Genomic DNA, 21,400 nt, shown 5'->3' with positions numbered 1-21,400 from the left:
TTATCTTCCTAGGCAGGATATTGACTTATTTCTTGATTTGTTACCTAGAGAAGAATGCCATTTTGACTGGCTATTTCCCACCTCTGTCAGTGACTTCACCTTGTACCTTGTGTGTGGGTGGTGCTGGGAGTTGAACCCAGGGCCTTGCACATGCTAGACAAGCACTCTACTACTGAGCTATATCCAGCCCCTTTGCCTCTTGCCCTGAACAGTTTGTTTCCTCCCTGGCACATGAGATTTATGCCATTAATTTTCAGCCTATATAAAAAAGCCTCCTGGGGGAGAGCTCATTTCTTCATTGAGTGATGGCATCCAGTAAGACCTTTTGTGAGCAAGCCTTTGGGCTTAAGATTTCTCTCTCGTGGCCCACAGCTCAGACGAAGTGATTCTGAAGCCCACTGGAAGTCAGCTGACTGTAGAATTTCTGGAAGAGAATAGCTTCAGTGTGCCTATCTTGGTCTTGAAGAAGGATGGGTTGGGAATGACGTTGCCGTCACCATCATTCACTGTGCGGGATGTGGAACACTATGTTGGTAAGACATTACAGATCCTCTTTAACTGTGACATTGTCCACTACTGTCAATACCTGTGTTCTTCCCCTCCAATTCACATTTTGTATTTCCTTTCTAGCCATGTTTGAAATCTGAGGTGAAATGTCTTAACCAGAGTCATTCTTTGGTAAAGCTAGAACCAGAATCTTAGTTTCCTCTTTCTTTCTTGTCAGTAGACCACACAAAATTAGATTGAGCCATGGTTTTACACCTGGAAGTTTTAGGAATTGTAGTCTTTCTGTCTTCTGTTGAGATGGAATTTTTGACTATTATTCTTACATGGTGGTTATATTTTGGGCATGAGTGTTTGAAGAGAAAGGGAGAAAATTAATATAGAAGCAGGGCCCAGGCAGTTTGACTGCACTATGTTTGGGGTTGTGTTTAGGTAACTCCATAGCCCTAGCAGGCCTGCACCCACCACATAGGTCCAAGGAAGTGTGACAGATTTCATACCTAACCCCCCTCCCCATACACATATACAGTATCTGTCAATGGAAGGTTTTGTTTTTGTTTTTGTTCTTGTTTGTTTGCTTTTGGGTTTTTGAGACTGGGTCTCATTATGTAGTTCGGGCTAGCCTTGAACTCAAGGCAGTCCTGCTGCTTCAGTGTCCAGAGTGCTAGGATCATAGGCATGTGTGTCAGCACACCCAGCTCAATAGAAGTTTTGAGTATAAGGCCCTCCTAGGAACTGATGAGGGGATAAGACTCTTCCCTAGTCCCTGAGACCACTTGGTACAAACCCCTTTCTTTGTTTTTTATTTGTTTACTGGTACAATTTAAAACCCATTTCTTTACTCCAGGTTCTGACAAAGAGATAGATGTGATTGATGTGGCCCGCCAGGCTGACTGCAAGATGAAGCTTGGTGACTTCGTGAAATATTATTACAGCGGGAAGAGGGAGAAAGTCCTCAATGTCATTAGTTTGGAATTCTCTGATACCAGGTAGGAGGGCAGTGGTATCAAAAAATCCTGATAAAATGTCTTGAACTTGTGGTATACTGAGTATATATCTATGTTTTTTGCATTTTCCCTAGTGTTTTGTTGGGATGGGGAACTGAGTTATACTTTCTAGGGTAGCTGCTCATATCATGACAACTGAGTCATATTTCTTTTCTGCAATTTCTAACATTGGATAGATTATACAGTATCTTAGTTAATTTCTGGCTTCTTCACAATCTAGGGTAGATTTCTTTGATTCTTTTCTGGTATTTATGTTGTGGCATGGTCACTGTCTACCAGGATAAGTCCTTTGTACCTGAAAATAGATTCACTAAAATTATCCCCAACTTTTTCTAAGGAGAATTTAAAGAGAAAAAGCTGTATTATTACCTGAAAATGATTCTGTCTGGTTGTGTGTGTATATATGGGTATGTATATATGAATTTTGTGCTCAGAACTGTAAGAAATACCAAGAAATGAAGACATATCTTTTTGTGTTAGCTTACTTACTATTTATATTTTTAACTTTTAAATAATTATAGATTCATGGGATATTGGAAAAAAGTGTTCAAGAATGTCATGTGTACTCTGCAGCCAATTTCCCACATTGGTAACATCTTAGCATAGCTATAGTACAATATTAAAACCCTTGGTATTATTTTTAAGATGCAAGATTAAACAAGCTGAAGGTGTTTTAAAAACCATGTTTATTTATTTATACCTCAGCTCATCCTGAAAGACTATTTGAGGTAGCTTGTAAAGATGGAGAGGGCTATGGGGAAGAGAAAAGTGCAACAGAAGTTAAAGGTTGTGAAATAGGATGCATCTAGTAGATACTCTGTATATAAAATGTACATATGAAAGTCTGGATCATTAATGGAGCTGGACTGTAAAGCTTTCATTAAATCTTCTGAAGGTTGGAACAAAGAGGAGAGTGCAATGTGATTTTACATAGGATAGAAACAACCAGAAGTTTCAGAGAAACACTTTTTTTTTTAACTTGAAACTGACCCCCAAGAGGTTTCTCATTATGGTAAACCCCTACTATGAGATGGAAATGATACAATAACGGTTGTAAACTAAGTACCAAGTGAATATACTGGGCTAGAGAGTATAAGCATTTATTGGAGTAGATGGCCACTTTTTACTGGGGAAGGGTGTAGAACTGGAACTTTGGATTTTAGGGGCTGAGTGGAATGAAGATTCTGACCAGACTTATAGAAATTGGTGTTCTGTGTGCCTTTGTAGATTCTGTGGGAAGAGCTTGATATTTTTCATCTGACCCTCATGAAATACAGGTATTTTATTCATGCTTCAACTTTCAGTTTCCAGACTGCTGACGTTTACTTCTACTCCTTCCTTGCTAGACTTTCTAACCTTGTGGAGACACCTAAGATTGTTCGAAAGCTGTCGTGGGTCGAGAACTTGTGGCCAGAGGAGAGTGTGTTTGAAAGACCCAATGTGCAGAAGTACTGCCTCATGAGTGTACGGGATAGCTACACAGATTTTCACATTGACTTTGGTGGCACCTCAGTATGGTACCATGTGCTCAAGGTAGGAATGAATATGACTTCTGGGAGCATTCAGACTTTGAACCTCTCCGCTTGTGTCAGTGCTGGCACAAAACAAGGCTGCTTAGGCCTCTGAATCACAGAATCTATTTGTGTGGCATGTCTATGTAACTACTCTGGCTTGATCATAGCCTGTCTGTACTTTATACTTTTGATGCTTAATCAAAATTTTGAGTAACAGCATGCCTAAGGTTTTCACAGATGTTACCTCTTTCAGTGAACCAATTTATACTTCCACCAACATGCATAGAAATATCCATACTTACTTTTGAAATTCCTCATAACGTGAGAAACTTTCCCTCCCCTAGCTTTATTAAGGTATAGTTTATATACTACAGACTAGCTTTGGTTGTTGTTTTTTGAGACAGTGTCTCACTTATCCCAGGCTGGCTTGAACTCACTGGAATTCTCCTGCCTCAGCCTCCCAAGTACTGGGATTACAGGTGTGCTACACCATGCTCTGTTGTATCTATTCTAAAGTTACAGTTTGATGAGTTTTGACAATTGTATATGGTCCTTTAACTGCCACCCTAGTCAAAATAGAACATATATGAAAAGTCTTTTTAGTCATGATCCCTATAGTTATCTTTTTAGTGATTATTATAACTTTGTAATTGGAACATTCTCAGTAGCTATAAAGGATTTTTGCCTTTGAGGAAACATTTCTTAAATAATTTTGATTGTATTTTACTATTGCTTATACTACAGTGATACTTCGGTTCATGAACTTAATTCTTTTCATGATTCTGGTCACAAACTGAATTGGACAAGAACCAAATCAAATTCAATGGTCAGGCTCAATATTGACCTCATGGAAAATTTGATTCAGTTCTTATCCAGTTCAGTTTGTGACCAGAAATGTGGGAAGAATTAAGTTTGTGAACCAAAGTACTACTTTTATTTTTCTTATCAGAAATGTCAAGGAAGAGAGCTGGTAATCCCAGCCCTTGGGAGGCTGAAGGAGGAGGGTTGCCACGAGTTTGATGCCAGCCTGGGCTACACAGTGAGTTCAAAGCCAGTCTGAATTACATAGCAAGACTCTGCCTCAAAAACAAAACAAAACAAACAAAAAAGAAATGCCAAGAAAGAACAGTAAATTTAGACTATTGCTGTTGTCCAAATGATCATACCTATTCAACTAGTTTTTCCATAGGTTTATCATGAAGAAATTTGGGCATGAAGGTACTGTTATGCAGATGTTAGATTTAACTCTTATTTTTAAATAAGTTCATTTTCATAGAAAAGTTACAAAAATAATGGGAAGATTTCCTGTGTGCCTGTCTCCAGATTACCCAGGTGTTCGCATTTTATTAATCTAAATGTTAACTATTTTATTATATTTTCTTTTTCCATAAAGCAAACATAATAAAATAGTTACATATTTTTTTCTGAGACATTTGAGAATGATTAGAGTGTCCCTTTATTTCTGGTAATTCAGTAGATCTTAAAAACAAAGGTACTCTCAATATAATCACAGTATATTTATTATAGTCAGGAAATTAATATTGATGTAAGACTATTAAGTAATGTACAGAGCTATCAAATTTCTTCAGTTGTATAGCAGATATTTCTAGTAGTGTTGCTTTATGTGTTAGAATTTATTATTGTGAAATAAAAAATCATCAATCTAGGAGATATCTTTGTGTTGGTAAGTTTTTTATTTTTTTGCCGAATTTTCTGTTTGGTGATTATCCAGGCAAAACACAAGTAGGAAATAAAATGTTCTTCCAACAGATAATCACCTAACATCATATTCTAGAAGTCCTTGGGCAATTACTGAACTTTTAAATTTTTATTAGCTTTGATTGCAGGGGCGAGTAGAACACTCTGTAAATGGCATTTTAAAGGCAACTTCATGTTTCTTCTCATCAGTTATATGGCCTTAAATTCTCTTACAGCTAGCAGCATTCATCTCATCTGTAGAGGCTAGTTTTTATTTGCCATTGCATCTAAAATAGGAGCACGTGGTATACATTTGTCTTAACCTGAACAATTTTGTTTGAAATATGCTTTCCAAATCGTTTTTGTCAAATTTATAGAAAGAAAAATACAAGGTGCAAATTCACATAAAAGTGATTCTTGCTGAGTTTGAGAAAGAACTCTGGCGTACTGCCATGGTTGTAGAACGTGGGAGAATGTCCTTTGAAGCATCCTTGAAGGACTTTTTCTGGAAACACTTGGTATTTTTGGCACTTCAACTTCTTTTTTTTTTCAGGGTGAGAAGATATTCTACCTGATTCGCCCAACAAATGCTAATCTGACTCTCTTTGAGTGCTGGAGCAGCTCCTCTAATCAGAATGAAATGTTCTTTGGGGACCAGGTGGACAAGTGCTACAAGTGTTCCGTGAAGCAAGGACAGACACTTTTCATTCCTACAGGTCTTCCCTGGGAGCTCTTGGGGTGGAGGGGAATGTTGCATGAGGGCAGAAAGAAGGAAGCTTTTGGTACCACAGCCAACTACTTCCCATAATGCATTAATCTGTTTATATGGGATACCTCTCTCATATTAGCTGATGACCAAGAACTAGACCTCAGGAAAGTTTATGGTGATGGTCAGTGGGGAGCATGATTGTTTGGGCAGGCTGCAGATGGGGAGGGATGGTTCAGGAGGAGGTTGATGGACTCCTTTGCACTAGGTTGATGTCAACTTGGTGGGCAAATAGAGAACAGGATTCTCAGCCCCATGACTATGGATAGTGACTGGGAGACTGACATTTTAGTCTATAAATTAGAATGATCTGGAGTGAGTGGGACATTTATTCCTAAACAGTATGTGCCTGGGCTTTACTCCTGGAATTGTTAGGTCTGGGGTGAGTTTTTCTTATACGTATTTTGAAAAGGTCTCTCAGTTGTCTTCCATGAATACAGTACATATCCATTTATTTAGATTTTCCTTGATTTCTTTAATCAGCATTAGTATTTTTTTGTTTTGTTTCATTTTGAGACAGGGTCTCGCTATGCAGTTCAGGCTGGCCTGGAAACCACTATGGAGCCCAGGCTGGTCTTGAACTTGCAGTGATCCTCCTGCCTCAGCCTTGCAAGTGCTGGGATTACAGGTGTGCGCCACCACACCCACCACATTAGTATTAAATTTTCTTGAAATGCTTGGTAGAATTCTTCAATGAAATCACATTGACCTAAAGGTTTCCTTTTTAGGAGGTTTTTCGTTAATATTGACTTTCCCTAATCTTTACAAGGCTATTCCATATTAGATGAGTTGTAGTTCTCTGTGCGTTTCAATGAATTGATCTATTTTATCTATCTTTTTTCATTGTGGGGGGAATTGAAGCCAATGTCTTGCCCATAGCAGGCATACATTCTACTACTGAGCTATACCTCCAGATCTATTTCATCTAAATTATCAAATTTATGTGTATAAGCCAGCTGCAGTGTCACATGCCTATAGGCCTAGCTACTCAGGATTCTGAGGTAGGAGGATCACTTGACCTCATGAATTTGAGAACAGCCTAGGCAATATGGAGAGACTGTATTTCAAAAAAATTTTCTTTGGAGTTTATGCATGTAGAGTTGTTTATAGCATTTCTTTATTATCCTTTTGATGTCTCCCAGGTCTTTTGAGATACCCTGTTTTATTCCTGGCAATAGTTATTTGTGCCTTTTAATTTGTGTCAGTCTTGCTAGAGGTTGTTCTTTATTGATCTTTGTAAGAATCACTTTTGTTTCATTGACTTTTCTCTGTTATGTTTCTGTTTTCAATTTTAGTGATTTCCGAATTTATTTTTCCTCCTTTCCTTCCTTCTGCTTATTTTGGGTTTACTTTGCTCTCCTTTTTCTAGTTGAGATAGGAGCTTAGATTACTGATTTCAGATTTTCTTTTCTAAGTAGGCATTTAGTGCTATAAATTCCCTCTCAGCACTTATTTAGCTGTGGCATACAAATTTTGATAAATTTTTATTTTCGTTTAATTAAATTACTTTTGAAAAATTGGGATGTAATTTATATACTATAAAATTTACTATTTTATGGGTATAATTCAGTTGTTTTTAGTATATTTATAAGGTTGTGCAGCCATCACTGCTGATACCAGAAAATGTTCACTCAGAAAGAAACCCTGTTCCTATTAGTAGTCACTTCTTATTCCTCCCTCCTCCCAGCCCCTGGCAACTACTTTTGTCCTTACTTTTTATATGGATTTGCCTCTTGTGAGCATTTCATATAAGTGGAATCATGTAATATGTTATCTTTTATGTTTGACTTCTTTCACTCAGCATGTTTTCAAAATACATCCATGTTACAACATTTATCAGTTCTCCATTCTTTTTAATGGCTGAATAATATTACATAGAGTGAATGTATTATATTTTTGTCCATTCATCAATTGATAGATATTTGAATTATTTCTGATTTTTGGCTACTGTGAGTGATACTTGTGAAACATTTATGTATGTACAATTACTGTGTCAATTTAATATGAGCATCCTGAGAAATCTAAAATGATCTAAAATATTTTGAGCACCAGTGTGATACCACAAGTGGAAATATCATGCCTGATTTCATATGATGGGTTGTAGTCAAAAGACAGAAACACTAAAAATATTTTATAAAATTTATTTCAAGCTATGTGTAAGGTATAATCATAAATAAATTTCATGTTTAGACTTGTGTCCTATTTCTAGGATATCTCACTATGCATATGTGACTATTCCAAAGTCTGAAAAATTTGAAATCTAAAATAATTTTGGTCCCAGACATTTCAGATAAGGGGTACTCAACTGTATTTTTAGTTTCCTTGGGAATGTAGTATACTTAGGAGGGGAATTACTGGGTCGTACAGTAACTGGCTTTTTGAGGAATTGCCAGTTTCTAAAATAGTTGTATGCACTATTTTACATTCCTGATAACAGTGTATCTAAAGGTCCCCATTTCTTTGGGGACATCTAGATATAAGCCATGACACTGGACCTTGAATTTTATTCCATTGATTTGTATCCTTAGGACAGTATCACACTGTCTCAGTTATGCATTCGTAATACGTTTTAGAAGTGTGAAATACTGGTCTTCTAAGTTAGTTTTTTTAAAGATTACTTTGGCTATTCTGGATTTCTGGAATTGTCATATGAATTTTTAGGTTAAGCTATTTTACAGATTTTTAGAAGTTATTCTAGTTATTTCTTTATTTGTGTAGTTTTGTTTTTTTTTGAGACAGGGTTTCATTATGCAGTTCAGGCTGGTCTTGAATTTACTTTGTAGCCTAGGCTGGCCTCAAACTTGAAGTGATCCTCCTGCCTCAGGCTCCTAAGTGCTGGTATTACAGGTGTGCACCACCACTCCTGGCCTATCTGTTGTAGGTTTTTAAATGCTTGCTTTAGTTATTGACATTATACATACAGAATATATCACAGTCTATGGGTATTTATGTTTTACTAGTTTGAAGGAAGTGTTTTGACCTCTCATACTCTCTGAAAGAGTCTCTAGGTGCTTAAGGAATCTCTAGATGAGAGCTAGGAAACAGGTAGTTTGGAAAAACCGGCTTGTACTGCTACAGCAGCCAATACGATATGTAATGGTTGGAGAAGAGGAAATCATTATGGGAGAAATTTAAGAAAAAATTACAATGTTACAGAAGGAGGGAGGTGTAAAGGTCAAGGAATATAATTGTGTTCCAGCTGGGCACAAGCTCTATAACCAACCTGTTGAGAAAGATATTTCTCCAAGAAATGGCACAATTGAACCCAGGTCTGTCCAGTGCAAAAACTTCTCATTTTCCCCAAGTTAGAATTAGGAGTAGTTATGGCAAGGAGGTGATGTCCTTAAAAACAAGAGAGAGGGTAGTTAAGGCAACAGAATGATTTTTGAAGTGGACAGTACGGAAGTAGAAGTTTATTACCCCCAGAGGTTGATTGAATCCAGAGTTATAATGATGGCAGACCAGGCCAGTTGGGTGTTGGGATAGAGGAAGAACTAAGAATGTTATTTGTCACTGCAAGGGCTTGTATGTGTGTCTGTGTGGAGGGGGAGATTGCTGGGGAATGAACCTAGATACCTTTGCACCAAGCTACATCTTTTTTTTAGGGAGGGTTACCAGAAATTGAACTCATGATCTCAGGCTTGCCAGGCAAGCACTTAACCGCTGAGCTATATCCTCGGGCCCAAGCTACATCTTGGGCCCTTTTTAATGTTTTAAATTTTGTTTTTTTTTTTTTTGGTTTTCCTGCGGTACTGGGAACCGAACTCACGACCTTGCGCTTGCCAGGCAGGCACTTTTGCCGCTGAGCTAAATCCCCAGTCCTGTTTTAAATTTTGAAATAGACTCTCACGAAGTTTTCTAGACTGAGCCTGAACTTGTAGTCCTCCTGCCTTAGCCTCCTGGAGTTGGGATTATATGTGCATACCACTATGTCCAGCTTCAGGATAACTGTTCTGAAGGACTTGAGGTTGAGCTAAAGGAGAATGGAGTTGTTCAGAGGGTGCAAGGCCCTCTGCCAAATATAATTTTGCCTTGTTACACTGCAGGATGGATTCATGCTGTGCTGACCCCTGTGGACTGCCTTGCCTTTGGAGGGAACTTCTTACACAGCCTTAATATTGAAATGCAGCTCAAGTGAGTCCTGAAGTTGGCCATTCCTGTCTGCTAGTACTTAGTATCTCCTTTAGAGTGAGGAGTGCAGCATAGTAGGAGGCAAAACAATTAGAAAGGAATGGTCCTACTTCCTACTGATGTTTAGTTTGAGGATTAACAACTTTTCCTCACTTACTGGTTGTGTGGTTTTGGCAAGTCATATAACCTTTGAGTTCAAAACTTTCTAATATATTAAAGTAGTATCTCACAAGATCATTGTCAGGATTGGAGATAGTGGTTGCATAGCATCCAGAATAGTAACTGATACACATAGTAGGTACTCAGTAAATGGATCCTTGTTGTTGTTATTTCTCCTCCTTCCAGAGCCTATGAGATTGAGAAGCGACTGAGTACAGCAGACCTCTTCAAGTTCCCCAACTTTGAGACCATCTGTTGGTATGTGGGAAAGCACATTCTAGACATCTTTCGAGGTATGGAACCCTTTGTGAGTTGTTCCTTTTTCGCTACTTCCTTTGAGAGATGGAAGATTACTATATAACTACCACCTCAAAGATCTATTCGTTATGTATATCAAAACATCATGTTTTATACCTTTAATATATACAGTAAAAACATTACTATTTAAAATGTCTCTAATTCTCTCTATATACTTTCACTCACTTTTTTCTCTGTATCATCCATAACTTTTTAACAAATTTTAAAAATTTTATTAGTACATGTTTGCAATTCATTCACTTTACAGTCATCTTGAAGAGTGGTTACGTGTACATAGTACAGCTTTGTTTTACACGTACATAGTACAGCTTTTTTAAAAAAAAAATCCCCTTCTTCCCTCTCCTTCCCACTTCCTCAGGTTCCCCTATCTCCTTTTTCATACTTGTGGATGTTATTTGTTTTAGCTCATTTTATGATATACAGTGTTTACATTAATTGGGATTATTAAGTTTCTGTAAATGGCACATCTATATCTCTCTCATTTCTCATTCCCCTCCTCCTTACCCCTTGCCCTTGTTCCCTTGGACCACTTCTGTATTGTAAGAGATCCATCCTCTTGTCCCTTTCCCTCCATCCATTATCATTTTCTATGCTTGTACTTTGCCTTACTCAAACGAGAAGTACTGTATGGTATTTAAGATTGTCTGTCTGGTTTATTTTACATCCACATTATATTTTCTAGCTACATCCATTTTCCTGTAAATGTCTCAAATGTTGTTATTCTTTATAGCTGAGTAATATGCCATTATACATAAATACCACATTTTATTTATCCAATTGTCTATTGATGGGTATACAGGCTGCTTCCAGGATTTAGCTATTACGAACTGTGAAACATTGGTATGCATGTATTGCAATGGTATGATGACTTAAGCTTTTTGGGGAGGATCGCTATCTGGGTTGTATAGAATTTCTAGTTTCAGTTGTTTGAGAAACTCCACACTGATTTCCACAATGGTGGGATGCAGGATGGTTCCTTTTTCACCACAGCCATGCCAGCATTTGTTGTTTGATTTCTTAATGATTGCCATTCTTTCCAGAATACGGTGGAATCTTAGTATTGTTTTAATTTCCATTCCTCTAATGCCCAGAGATATTGAACAGTTTTTCATTTATTTGTTGAATATTTGTATTTCTTCCTCTGTGAAGTATCTGTTCATTTCTCTCTCTCTTTTTGTATTTTGAGACAGGTTTTCGCTATGTCCTCTGTTCATTTCTTCAGCCCATCTTTTGACTGTGTCTTTAATTTTAGATGGTTTGTTTGAGTTCTTTGTATATTCTTGATACTAGTCCTCTATCTGAGGAGTAGCTGGAAAATTTTTTCCCATTCTGTAGGTTGTTCTTTACAGATTAATTCTTTTGCTGTACAGGAGCATTTTAGTCTGATATCATCCCATTTGTGAATTCTTGCTGTTACTTCTTGTGCGGTTTAGATTTTGTTAAGAAAATCTTTTCCTACACCTATGTCTCAAGTGTTTTACCTGTTTTAGCTTTCAGAAGTTTTAATATTTCTGTTTTTGTGTTTAGATCTTTAATCTACTTTAATTTTACTATGGTGTTTGTTGAGAGATAAGGGTCTAGTTTCATTCTTCTACAAACAGATAACCAGTTTTCTCAACACTACTTCTTGAATAGACTACCTTTCCTCCAATATATGCTTTTCGCTCCTTTGTCAAAGATTAAATATTTGAATATGTCTGGGATAGTTTTTGTATCTTCAGTCCTGTTCTATTCATCCCTGTGTCTGTTTTTGTTCTAGTACCATGCTGTTTTTACCACTATTGCTTTGTAGTACAGCTTGAAGTAAAGTATGGCTGCGCCACCTACTTTGCTCTTATTGCCCAAAATTACTTTTGCTATTCTGGGTGTCTTCCATTCCATGTGAATTTTAGGATTGTATTCTCTAAATCTGTAAAGTATGCTCTTAGTGTTTTTTTTTTTGTTTTGGTTTTGGTTTTTCTCCGGTACCGGGAATTGAACTCGCAACGTTGTGCTTGCTAGGCAGGCGCTGTGCCGCTGAGCTAAATCCCCAGCCCGCTCTTAGTATTTTGATTGGGATTTCATTGAATGTGTAGAACAGTTTTGAAAATATGGCCATTTTGACAATATTGTTTCTACCTATCCAGAAGCAAGGGACATCTTTCCATTTTCTGATGTCCTCTTCAATATGCTTCTTCAGAATATTGTAATTTTCTTTGTAGAGGTCTATTACTTCCTTGACTAGGTTAATTCCTAGGTACAGTATTTCATTATTCTTGATGCAACTGTGAATGTATTGTTTTCATAGTTTTCTCATCACGTTCATTGTTGGTATATACAAGTGCTAATGACTTTTATGTGTTGAGTTGTATCCTGTTACTTTGCTGAAGTTGATTATTAATTTTATAGGGTTTCTGGTGGAGTTCTTTGGGTGGTCTTTTATGTAGAGTATCATGTCATCTGCAAATAATGATAGTTGGAGTTCTTTCTTTTATATATGTATCCCTTTTGTTTCTTTTTCTTGCCTAATTGCTCTGGCTAATTTTTCTCGTACTGTGTTGAATATAACAGGTGATAGTAGACATCCTTGTCTTGTTTCTAATTTTAGTTAGAATGCTTTTAGTTTTTCCACATTTAGTATGATGTTGCCTATTGGTTTGTGTTAAATAGCCTTTATCATATTCAGTATGGTCCTTCTATACCTGTTTTCTGGAGGGTTTTTATCATGAAGGAGTGCTGAATTTTGTTAAAAGCCTTATGATCATATGGATTTTGACCTTGCTCCCACTTAAGTGGTGTAATAAATTGATTGACATACATATGTTGAACCATCCTTGCATCTCTGGGATGAAACCTACTTGAGCATGGTGTATCATCTTTTTGATAATATGTTGCATTCTACTTGTTAGTATCTTTTTGAGGATGTTTTTATCTATGTGCATTAAAGAGATTGGTGTATAGATTCTTTTTTAGTTGGGTCTTTACCTGGTTTTGGGGATCAAGGTGATCCTGGCTTCCATAAATGAACTGGAGTGCTCCATCAATTTCTTTGAAGATCTTGAGGAATTTTAGTGATATAACATCCTTAAAGGTTTTATAGAATTAAGCAGTGAATCCATCAGATCCTGGTCTGTTTAGTTGGTAGATTTTTGATTACTGAGTCAATGTCATTTCTTGTTATTGGGTTGTTATGCATATTTATGTCTTTTTGGGTTAGTTTTGGTAGTTTATATGTGTCTAGGAATCGATCTATTTCTTCAAAATTTGATAGTTTTTTGGTATATATTTTTTTGAAGTAGTTTCTTCTGGGTTTTGACATTGTTGTGATTTCACGTTTTTCATTTCTAATTGCATTGATTTACATCTTTAATCTGGTTTTTTTCTTTTTGTAAGTCTGGCTAATGGCTTATCTATTTTAGTTTTCTTTTGAATAACCAGCTCTTCCATTCATTGATGTTTTTAAAAACAGTTTTTAATGTCTCAATTTCATTGATTTCTGATCTCGTCTTGTAATTTTCCTCCTTAATTTCAGTTTGGGGCTGGTTTGTTGTTATTTATCAAGTATCTTAAGATTGCTCATAAGGTTATTTATTTTGGGTTTGCCCTATTTTCCTAATGTGATCTTTGAATGCAATGAAATTTCCTCTGAGAACTTCTTTCATAGTGTCCCAGAGATTTCATTGAGTTACACAGTCTTTTTCATTAACTTCCAGACATTTTTGAATTTCTTCTTTGATTTCTTCTGTGACCCATTGCTTGTATAGGACTATCTTGTTAATTTTGTAGGAGCTTTTGCCTTTTCTGAAATTTTTTCTGTCATTGATTTTTATTTTCATTGCATAGTGGTCTGATAGTATGTATGTGGTGATTTCAATTCTTTTTTATTTACTTAAGCAGGCTTTGGGATTAATATGTGATCTGTTTTGGGAAAAGTACCACATACTGCTGAAAAGAAGGTATATGCTATTGTAGAAAGGCAGAATACTCTGTGTATACCCATGAAGTCCATATGTTCAAGGGTTTGGTTCAACTCTTAAATTTCTTTATTGGTTTTTTTATTTGGTTGATCTGTTTCTTTGCCAAAGTGGAGTGTTAAATATCCTACTGTGATTGAGTTATTGCTTATTTGATCTTTTAATTTTAACAGTTTTTGTTTTATGAAGATAGGTGCTCCACTGTTTAGCTGCATATATATTTATAAATGTTATCTCTTTTTGTTGGATTGTTCCTTTAACTATGATGTAGTGACCTTCTTTGGCACTTGTAATTAGTTTTGACTTGAAGTTTATCATGCTTGCTATTAGAATTGCTTGATTTTGGGGTTCTGATACATGAAATTTTTTTTTCTTTTTGGGTACTGGGAATTGAACTCAGAACCTCACACTTGCCAGACAGACACTGTGCCACTGAGCTAAAGCTCTAGATGAGTTTCTTGAATGCAATAGATTGTTGGATTCTGTTTTTTGATCTTGTCTGCCAGTCTGTGTCTTTTGATTTGGAAGGTGAGGCTGTTAACATTGAGAGATATTACTGAGATATGTTGGTTATTTGTTATCATTTACTTCATTATCTGTTGGGATATAATTTGTTTTTCTGATTTTTTTTTTTTGTTGGTGTTTATTCATTGACCTCATTAGTCTCCTCTTTTTTTTTCCCATGTATCCTTTTGCTTGTTTCTGTTGAGAATGCTCTTGAGCATTTTCTCTGGAGCTGGTTTAGTACTCATATATAGTCTGATCTGGTCTTTTTTCATCATCTCTTTGGAAGGGTAGTTTTCTTGGGTGAGTTAATCTGGGTTGGAAGCTATTTGTTCTTACAGCTTGAAATATTTCCCTCCAAGCTCTTCTAGCCTTCAAGATTTGTGCTGAAAAGTCTGTGATTCTAATTGGTTTACCTTTATATGTGATTTTTTTGTTTTTCTCTGGCTTCCTTTAAAATTCTGTTGTTTTGCTGGGTATCTGTGAATTTAATAAGGATATGCCTTGGTGAACTCCTTCTGTCATAATTGTTTGGTGTTCTATAAGTGTTGCTTATTTGTGTTTTAAAATATTTTCTTCATTTGGTAAGTTTTCTTCCATAATTTCTGTAAGCATGTTAGTGAATCCATCTGTGCAATCTTCCATATTTTCTCTAACTTCAGTTCACCTTAGATTGGTCTTCTTGTCATCTAGTAGTTGTTGGATAGTCTTTTCCTTGTTCTCTTACTTTTATTTTGACTTCTTTGAGCTGTTTATAATAATTCACTGTTTTTCCCTCAATATCAGTCACTGTGTCTTCAATTGGTCATCTCTGCAATGTATGAATTCTAAACTGGTTTTTATTTTGGGTATTTCTTGTCTGACCTCTTTTTGAGGATTCCATATCCTTCTTGAATCTTTTGTTCAAAGTTTGAACTGTTTTGGTTAGCTCATCCAGCTTTTTCTTTTAGCAATTTCCCCGAAATTTACCGTGGGCGTTATTGAGTATAATTGCTGTAAACTTTTGGTTCATTTCCTCTTTGAACTCATCTACTTTCTTCATCTCTTACAAGAACTTTTCTTTGGTTTCTGCTATCTGGTGTTTTTTTCCCTCCCTTTGTGACTTGCTCTGCTGTGGAGGAGTTGGGGGTTTTAGAGACCTTCAGTTTCCTTATTTCTTCATTCTCCTACTTGTATCTGTGTTTATTTGTTTGTATCTTTTAAAAAATCATATGGGGCCCCCTGTTTTTTCCCTCCCATTTTTAGGGGGTAGTTACTGCAAGTTAGGGACTAGAGAACTGAGGAGCGTTTGTGGCTTATATGGAAATTTATAGTAGGATGTTGCCTCTGTGAGTAATTTTCAGCTTTTTATGTCTGGTGCTAGTATTTACTCTTCTGTAATTTATTTTACATGATTTTGATTGTCACTGTTTTTTTATTGTTTGTTTGTGTTCTTTTTTTTCTTTTGAGACAGGGTCTTGCTATGTAGTTCAGGCTAGCTTTGAACTCACTACATTGCCCTGGCTGGCCTCAAACTTGCAGCAATCCTCCTGCATCAGCTTCCTGAGTGCTGGGATTACAGACTTATGCCAGCATGCCCAGCTTATCACTGTGTTTTGCTGAAAGAATTGTTTCTATGTATAATAGCATCCACAGATTTAATCTTACAACACTTCTATATGATAGTCCTTTCAGTTACTCTTCCTCGCTTTGTCTGTTGTCTATGCACACTATGACAGTTTGTTGTTTATAGTTGCTCTGCAGTGAGGTAGATGAGGTGGGTTGGGGAGAATCAGGGTGTTTGGATGAGTCTTGTTAGGCAGTAAGGGCGAGGTTTGAAAGGGAGACTAATGGTAGATGAGTAGAGAAGATTGTATGGGCTCTGATTTTATTGGACTACTTTTAGTTGAGTTGAAAGTTTAGTACTGAGAGTCTTCAGAGGGTATTTTATGGGAGTAAGGGTAAGGTATGGGGAGAAAGGGGTTCACTTTGTGATTGAGGAAAGCTATATGGTTGTCAGAACTTGTTTATAGGGAGGACAGTAAGCTAGATAAGATATAGAAGAGCCAAAGGCTTACAATGAGGAGCATCGTGGAATTATACTAATAAAGATAGGAATGGCTATAAGGGGGCTAAGTAAGATAAATTTAAAAACTTGGGAGGTTGAAGTTATGTGTTTGGAAAAAGAATAAAGATATATGTTAATAATATTGTTTTGGGGATTTGAGGTGAAGAAACTAAAGAGCTGAGATGAGGGAGAGAATCGAGACACCTATTAAATTAGAGCCAATAAAAGAAACAGTATACAAGAGTAATAACTTAATATACATATGAAACAATAAAAGAAGATAACTCCACATTACTAAATAACTCAAGAAACATAAAAGATAAGCTAATATAATGTCCAGTGGGAATATAGATTAGATATTCCAAATAGACATTGCATATGTGATTCCCAAGTAGCTTCTTTGCCAGAGAGTCTCAGTGCTCACTCCCCAAATACTTCTCTGATCCTTCCACTGCCTCAAACTTAGTACCTCTCTACCAGGTTGCAGGCATTTTTGCAGTTTAATGCAGTCCAAGTTCTTGGGTTAGGAACCCTTGCTGTCCCTCTCCCTGGGTGTGATGATGGATTCAGCAGACAAGTTCATTGGCTCTAATTTGTTCACTGAGTCAGGATTATTCCTATGCAATCAATTGAACTACAACAGTTACAGGATAATACATTACAGTATCATTTCGGTATCTATCGGGGCTAGTTGAGAAATACCATAAGACTCTGTTTTGGGTCTTTGTTTAGCAATGGGAACACAGCACCAGTGTGAGCCTCCCATCCTATGTAACTCAGGCAGAAACTGGTATCTGATTACAGGAACTGAATCCAGCCCTGGCATCTCAGTGTGACTCCCCGCAGTCTGCTCTTCAACTGCTAGCAGTCTCCCATAACTATCCTTCCCCTCATCCATTTTGGGAACTTGGCAGTGTGATGCCACCACCAAGGGGCTAATCTGGGACCGAGGTTCAAACACCCAGACCTTCCTCATAATGTCATCCTTGCCAGCACCTGCTCCAAGGACTATGTCCTGGGGTGCTATTACTGCAGACACTCACCTACTGGTGTTTCAGCAGGGCTGCTGAAGAATCAAGAGTCTCACATTCTTCCTGCTGTCTCCAAGTGCATAGAGTTTCCTAGTCCTGATGCTGTTCTTTGTGAGCAGAGAAGTTATTAGTTTCACTGTGTTTCCTGGCTGGCAGCCAGCAAACTACAGTTTGTGGTGCCTTGGTTTCTCCTCTGCAATGTGGACCACCTTTTTTGTGTTGCTTTACCCCATTTCTTCTCCTCTGTCAGATCTCTCATTGTTCCCATATATCCTTGCTTCACTTTGGTTTCTCTCCAAGCTACTATTCTCCAGACTCCAGACAGTTTATCCTGGAGAAGCTGAGCTCTAGCACTCAGTGCTCTGCCATCTTGTCTGCTCCCATAACTTTTTGAAACTACTAATCTGTCTTCCATCTCTGTAAGTTTGTCATTTGAACAATATTATGTGAATGGAGTCCTGTTCTGTGTGATCTTTGGGGATTTCCTTTTTTTATTTAGCATTATGTACAGAAGGAAATGAATTAACTCTTTGTGTTTAATCAGCATGTCTGAGAAAATTGGATCTCAGTGAAATTATCCCTATTTCCTGCCAGTTAAGGTCAGAAACTCAGTCTGAACTATTCTACAAGTTTCCTGGTTTTGCTTCCCATAGGGATAAGACCCATTCCTGACCATCCTGGCATCCTTGTGTTAATTCCTAGGTGTAAGCCCAGATAGAAGCCAATATGCTGGGTTTCCTCTTTCTTGGTCCATTCTGAGATAAAGTCCTTTGCTTTTGACAGAGATTTAGTTTTAAAAGTACCTTAACCAGGAGGAATCAGTATGTCAAAGTTATAAAGTTAGACTCCTTTTGAGTACAGTCTCCTACTGAATACCTCAAGCCCTTATTCTGCCACTTAGCTAGACTGTCACTTTAGTATTCAATCAGAGGCTAGATAACTAACTGAACACTACCTATTCTGAAGAACAGCTTAGTTATGTAGAAAATTCTTCAATAGAGCCTAAATCTGGCTGTTAATAGTAGCTTCCCCCTAAAATGAGACAGAATATAGCCATTCCATTTTCTATGTTAATAGCCCTTTGAGTCTGTGAAAATTGAAATCATTGTCCTCCTGAGTAATCTTGTTTTGAGACCCAAGAGGCAGAGTAATGTAAGGAAAGGAGTATGGCTCTTAGACTCAAATAAACATGGTTTCAGTCTTGCCTTTGGTATTTACTGCAGTTGTGGGTACTTGGTTAAGTCTGTTTCCTCTTGAAACCTCAGTTTCCCTAACTCTAAAATGAACACATTAATTTCTGGTTTGCAAATTTGTCATAAGGATTAAATAAAATAATAGTGGTCAGGTGCCTATCATGCAGTAGGTTTTCTGTTTGCAAACAATGTTAGAATTATGAGATCTAGAGTTGTGCTCAGAATCTTGAACATATGTTCTGTTGCTTTAAAAAGATAGCAAGTTATTCACTTCTCTTACTTGGCTTCAATGACACTCTTTTCTTCTTTCCCCCTTTAGGTTTGCGGGAGAACAGGAGACACCCTGCCTCCTACCTGGTCCATGGTGGCAAAGCTCTGAATTTGGCCTTTAGAGCCTGGACAAAGAAAGAAGTAACTGTTTTTTTCTTTTCTTTTTATTTCTGAGACAGGCTGTTGCTATGTAGTTCAGGCTGTATTAAAACTCACTATGTAGCCCAGACTGGCCTCAACTCAAAGTGATCCTCCTGCCTCAGCCTCCTGAGCACTGGGATTACAAGCGTTCCCCACCACACCCTGCTTAAATCTTTTTATCTTGTATACTGCATATTGTTGGATTTTGTTTCTTTTTTTTTTTTTTTTTTTCCCCAGTACCAGGAATTGAACTCATGACCTTGCACTTGCCAGGCAGGCGCTGTGCTGCTGAGCTAAATCCCTAGCCCCAGATTTTGTTTCTTGATCCATTCTGTCAATCTATGTCTTTTGAGTGGGGATTAAGACCATTCATACTAAAAGTTTTTACTGGAAGATACTCACTTTTCCCTATCATCGTTTTATTTTCCTGTTGCTGATTTTCTGTTTTTTTCTTCTTTTTGTTTAACTGCTCACCATGCCTGGTGTATTCACTCTATTATGCTTTTTGGCATTGTTGATTTCATTGTCTCTTTCTAGGATATCCTTGAGAAATTTTTGTACTGTTGTTTTGCTCTTCATGAATTTCTTGATGTACTCTTTGTCATGGAAAGACATTATTTCTCCATCAATTTTGAAAGATAGATTTGTAGGACATATCTCAGTTGGAAGTTGTTTTTTAATTAGAGTTTGAAACACTTTATGGCAAACCTTCCTGGCTTTTAAGGTTTGTGTTGAAGTCTACTGTAATTCCGATAGGTATGCTTTTATTATTCGTTGCTTTTCTCCAACAGTTTGTAAGATTCTGTTCCTTGTTGGACTTCCGGTAGTTTGATTATAATGTGACATGGAGAGGTTCTCTTTTGATCATGGCTATTTGGAGTCCTATATGCCTCATTTATCTGTATGTTTAAACTTTTCTTATATTTGGAAAGTTTTCTGTTATGATTTCTGTAAACATGTTTTTTATGCCCTTTGTGCTTTCTTCTGTCCATTCCTTCCTTCCTTCCTTCCTTCCCTTCCTTCCTTCTTTCCTTCCTTCCTTCCTTCCCTCCTTCCTTTCTTCCTTCATTCCTTCCTTCCTTCCTTCCTTTGTTTCTTTTGAGACAGGCTCTTGCTATTTAGTTCAGGCTGGGCTTGAACTCACTGTGTAGCCAGGCTGGCCTAAAACTCACAGCAATCCCCCTTCCTCACCCTCCCAAGTGGTGGGTTTATAGGCATGCACCACTATGCCTGGCTTGTCTTCTGATTTTTCACTTATTCTAATTAATTTTAATCTTTTTTTAATGGTGGCAAAGTTTTATTAAAGGTAGGAAAAGAAACAGGCTCTACAGAGTGAGTGTGGGCCAATTAAAAGTAAGAAAAGAAATATACAGGAAAAGAAGTATATTGAAGATGGGCCACCATACAAGATTAAACACAGTGGCCAATATTATTCTTCTTGCATCATCTAGCATTGTTGGGTCCATTATTCATGTCTCATTTTAAGGTATCTCTGAATAGTTGTCTATGAAAACATCCCTATCTTCTAATTCTGATATTCCAACCTCACATTGGTTGTTTCTACTGCCTATACTTGCAGTAGAGTTTTTAATCTCCTGGATTTCTGGAGAGCTTTTCATGGACTATTTGTGTGCTAAACTGGGCATTCATGTTTTGTGTCTTTATTTTTCTGCTCAGCTAGTTTTTTATTAGTGTCTTCTATAAGCTCCTTGGTTGTTTTGTTCAATACTTCTATTATTTGTTTCATGATGTGATGTCTTCTGTGATCCCACCGAGCACCTCATTGATCTATTTTTTAATCTCCTCTATTATCCTTTTGAATAATCTGGGTATGTTAGTTTTGTCTTACTCTCCCTCATGCCTGCCCCCAGAATTGGTATGGTGGAATGTGGAGTTTTGGGTGGCATTTTTATTTTGCCTTGTCTCACCATGTTTCTATTATTTTCTGTTTGTTTTGTTTTGTGCTTAGGTTTATAGCACTTATAGTGGAAAGACTTTGTTGCTAGCATGGAGATCCCTATAATTAGTCTCCTTTTCAGTGATGCACTCTAGTATGGCTATAGTTTTGCCTCTGTCCCAAGATCTGACCATCTGTGTTAATTTGGGAGGAGAAAATGCAGTGCATTTGACCTAACACCCTGTTCTCTGGGAATGGACCACAGTA

The 21,400-nt window shown here is 37.1% G+C and overlaps 1 protein-coding gene across 3 annotated transcripts in view; it reads left to right on the top strand.

The window, feature by feature from the left end:
* Nucleotides 1-21,400, top strand: part of Phf8 (PHD finger protein 8) — a 125,140-nt gene that overhangs the window by 23,515 nt on the left and 80,225 nt on the right. For all 3 annotated transcript variants that reach the window (XM_005401514.2, XM_005401515.2, XM_005401516.2), the window contains exons 5-11: nucleotides 373-533; nucleotides 1,352-1,493; nucleotides 2,858-3,044; nucleotides 5,277-5,439; nucleotides 9,536-9,623; nucleotides 9,966-10,072; nucleotides 19,145-19,236. In XM_005401514.2, coding sequence (XP_005401571.1) covers nucleotides 373-533; nucleotides 1,352-1,493; nucleotides 2,858-3,044; nucleotides 5,277-5,439; nucleotides 9,536-9,623; nucleotides 9,966-10,072; nucleotides 19,145-19,236 — 940 coding nt within the window. The remainder of the gene's footprint in view (nucleotides 1-372; nucleotides 534-1,351; nucleotides 1,494-2,857; nucleotides 3,045-5,276; nucleotides 5,440-9,535; nucleotides 9,624-9,965; nucleotides 10,073-19,144; nucleotides 19,237-21,400) is intronic.

The sequence above is a fragment of the Chinchilla lanigera genome, unplaced genomic scaffold (assembly GCF_000276665.1).
Source record: "Chinchilla lanigera isolate Chin_1 unplaced genomic scaffold, ChiLan1.0 scaffold00074, whole genome shotgun sequence".
In the NCBI taxonomy this organism is placed as follows: Eukaryota; Metazoa; Chordata; class Mammalia; order Rodentia; family Chinchillidae; genus Chinchilla; species Chinchilla lanigera.
This window is presented reverse-complemented; position numbering and strand designations above follow the sequence as displayed.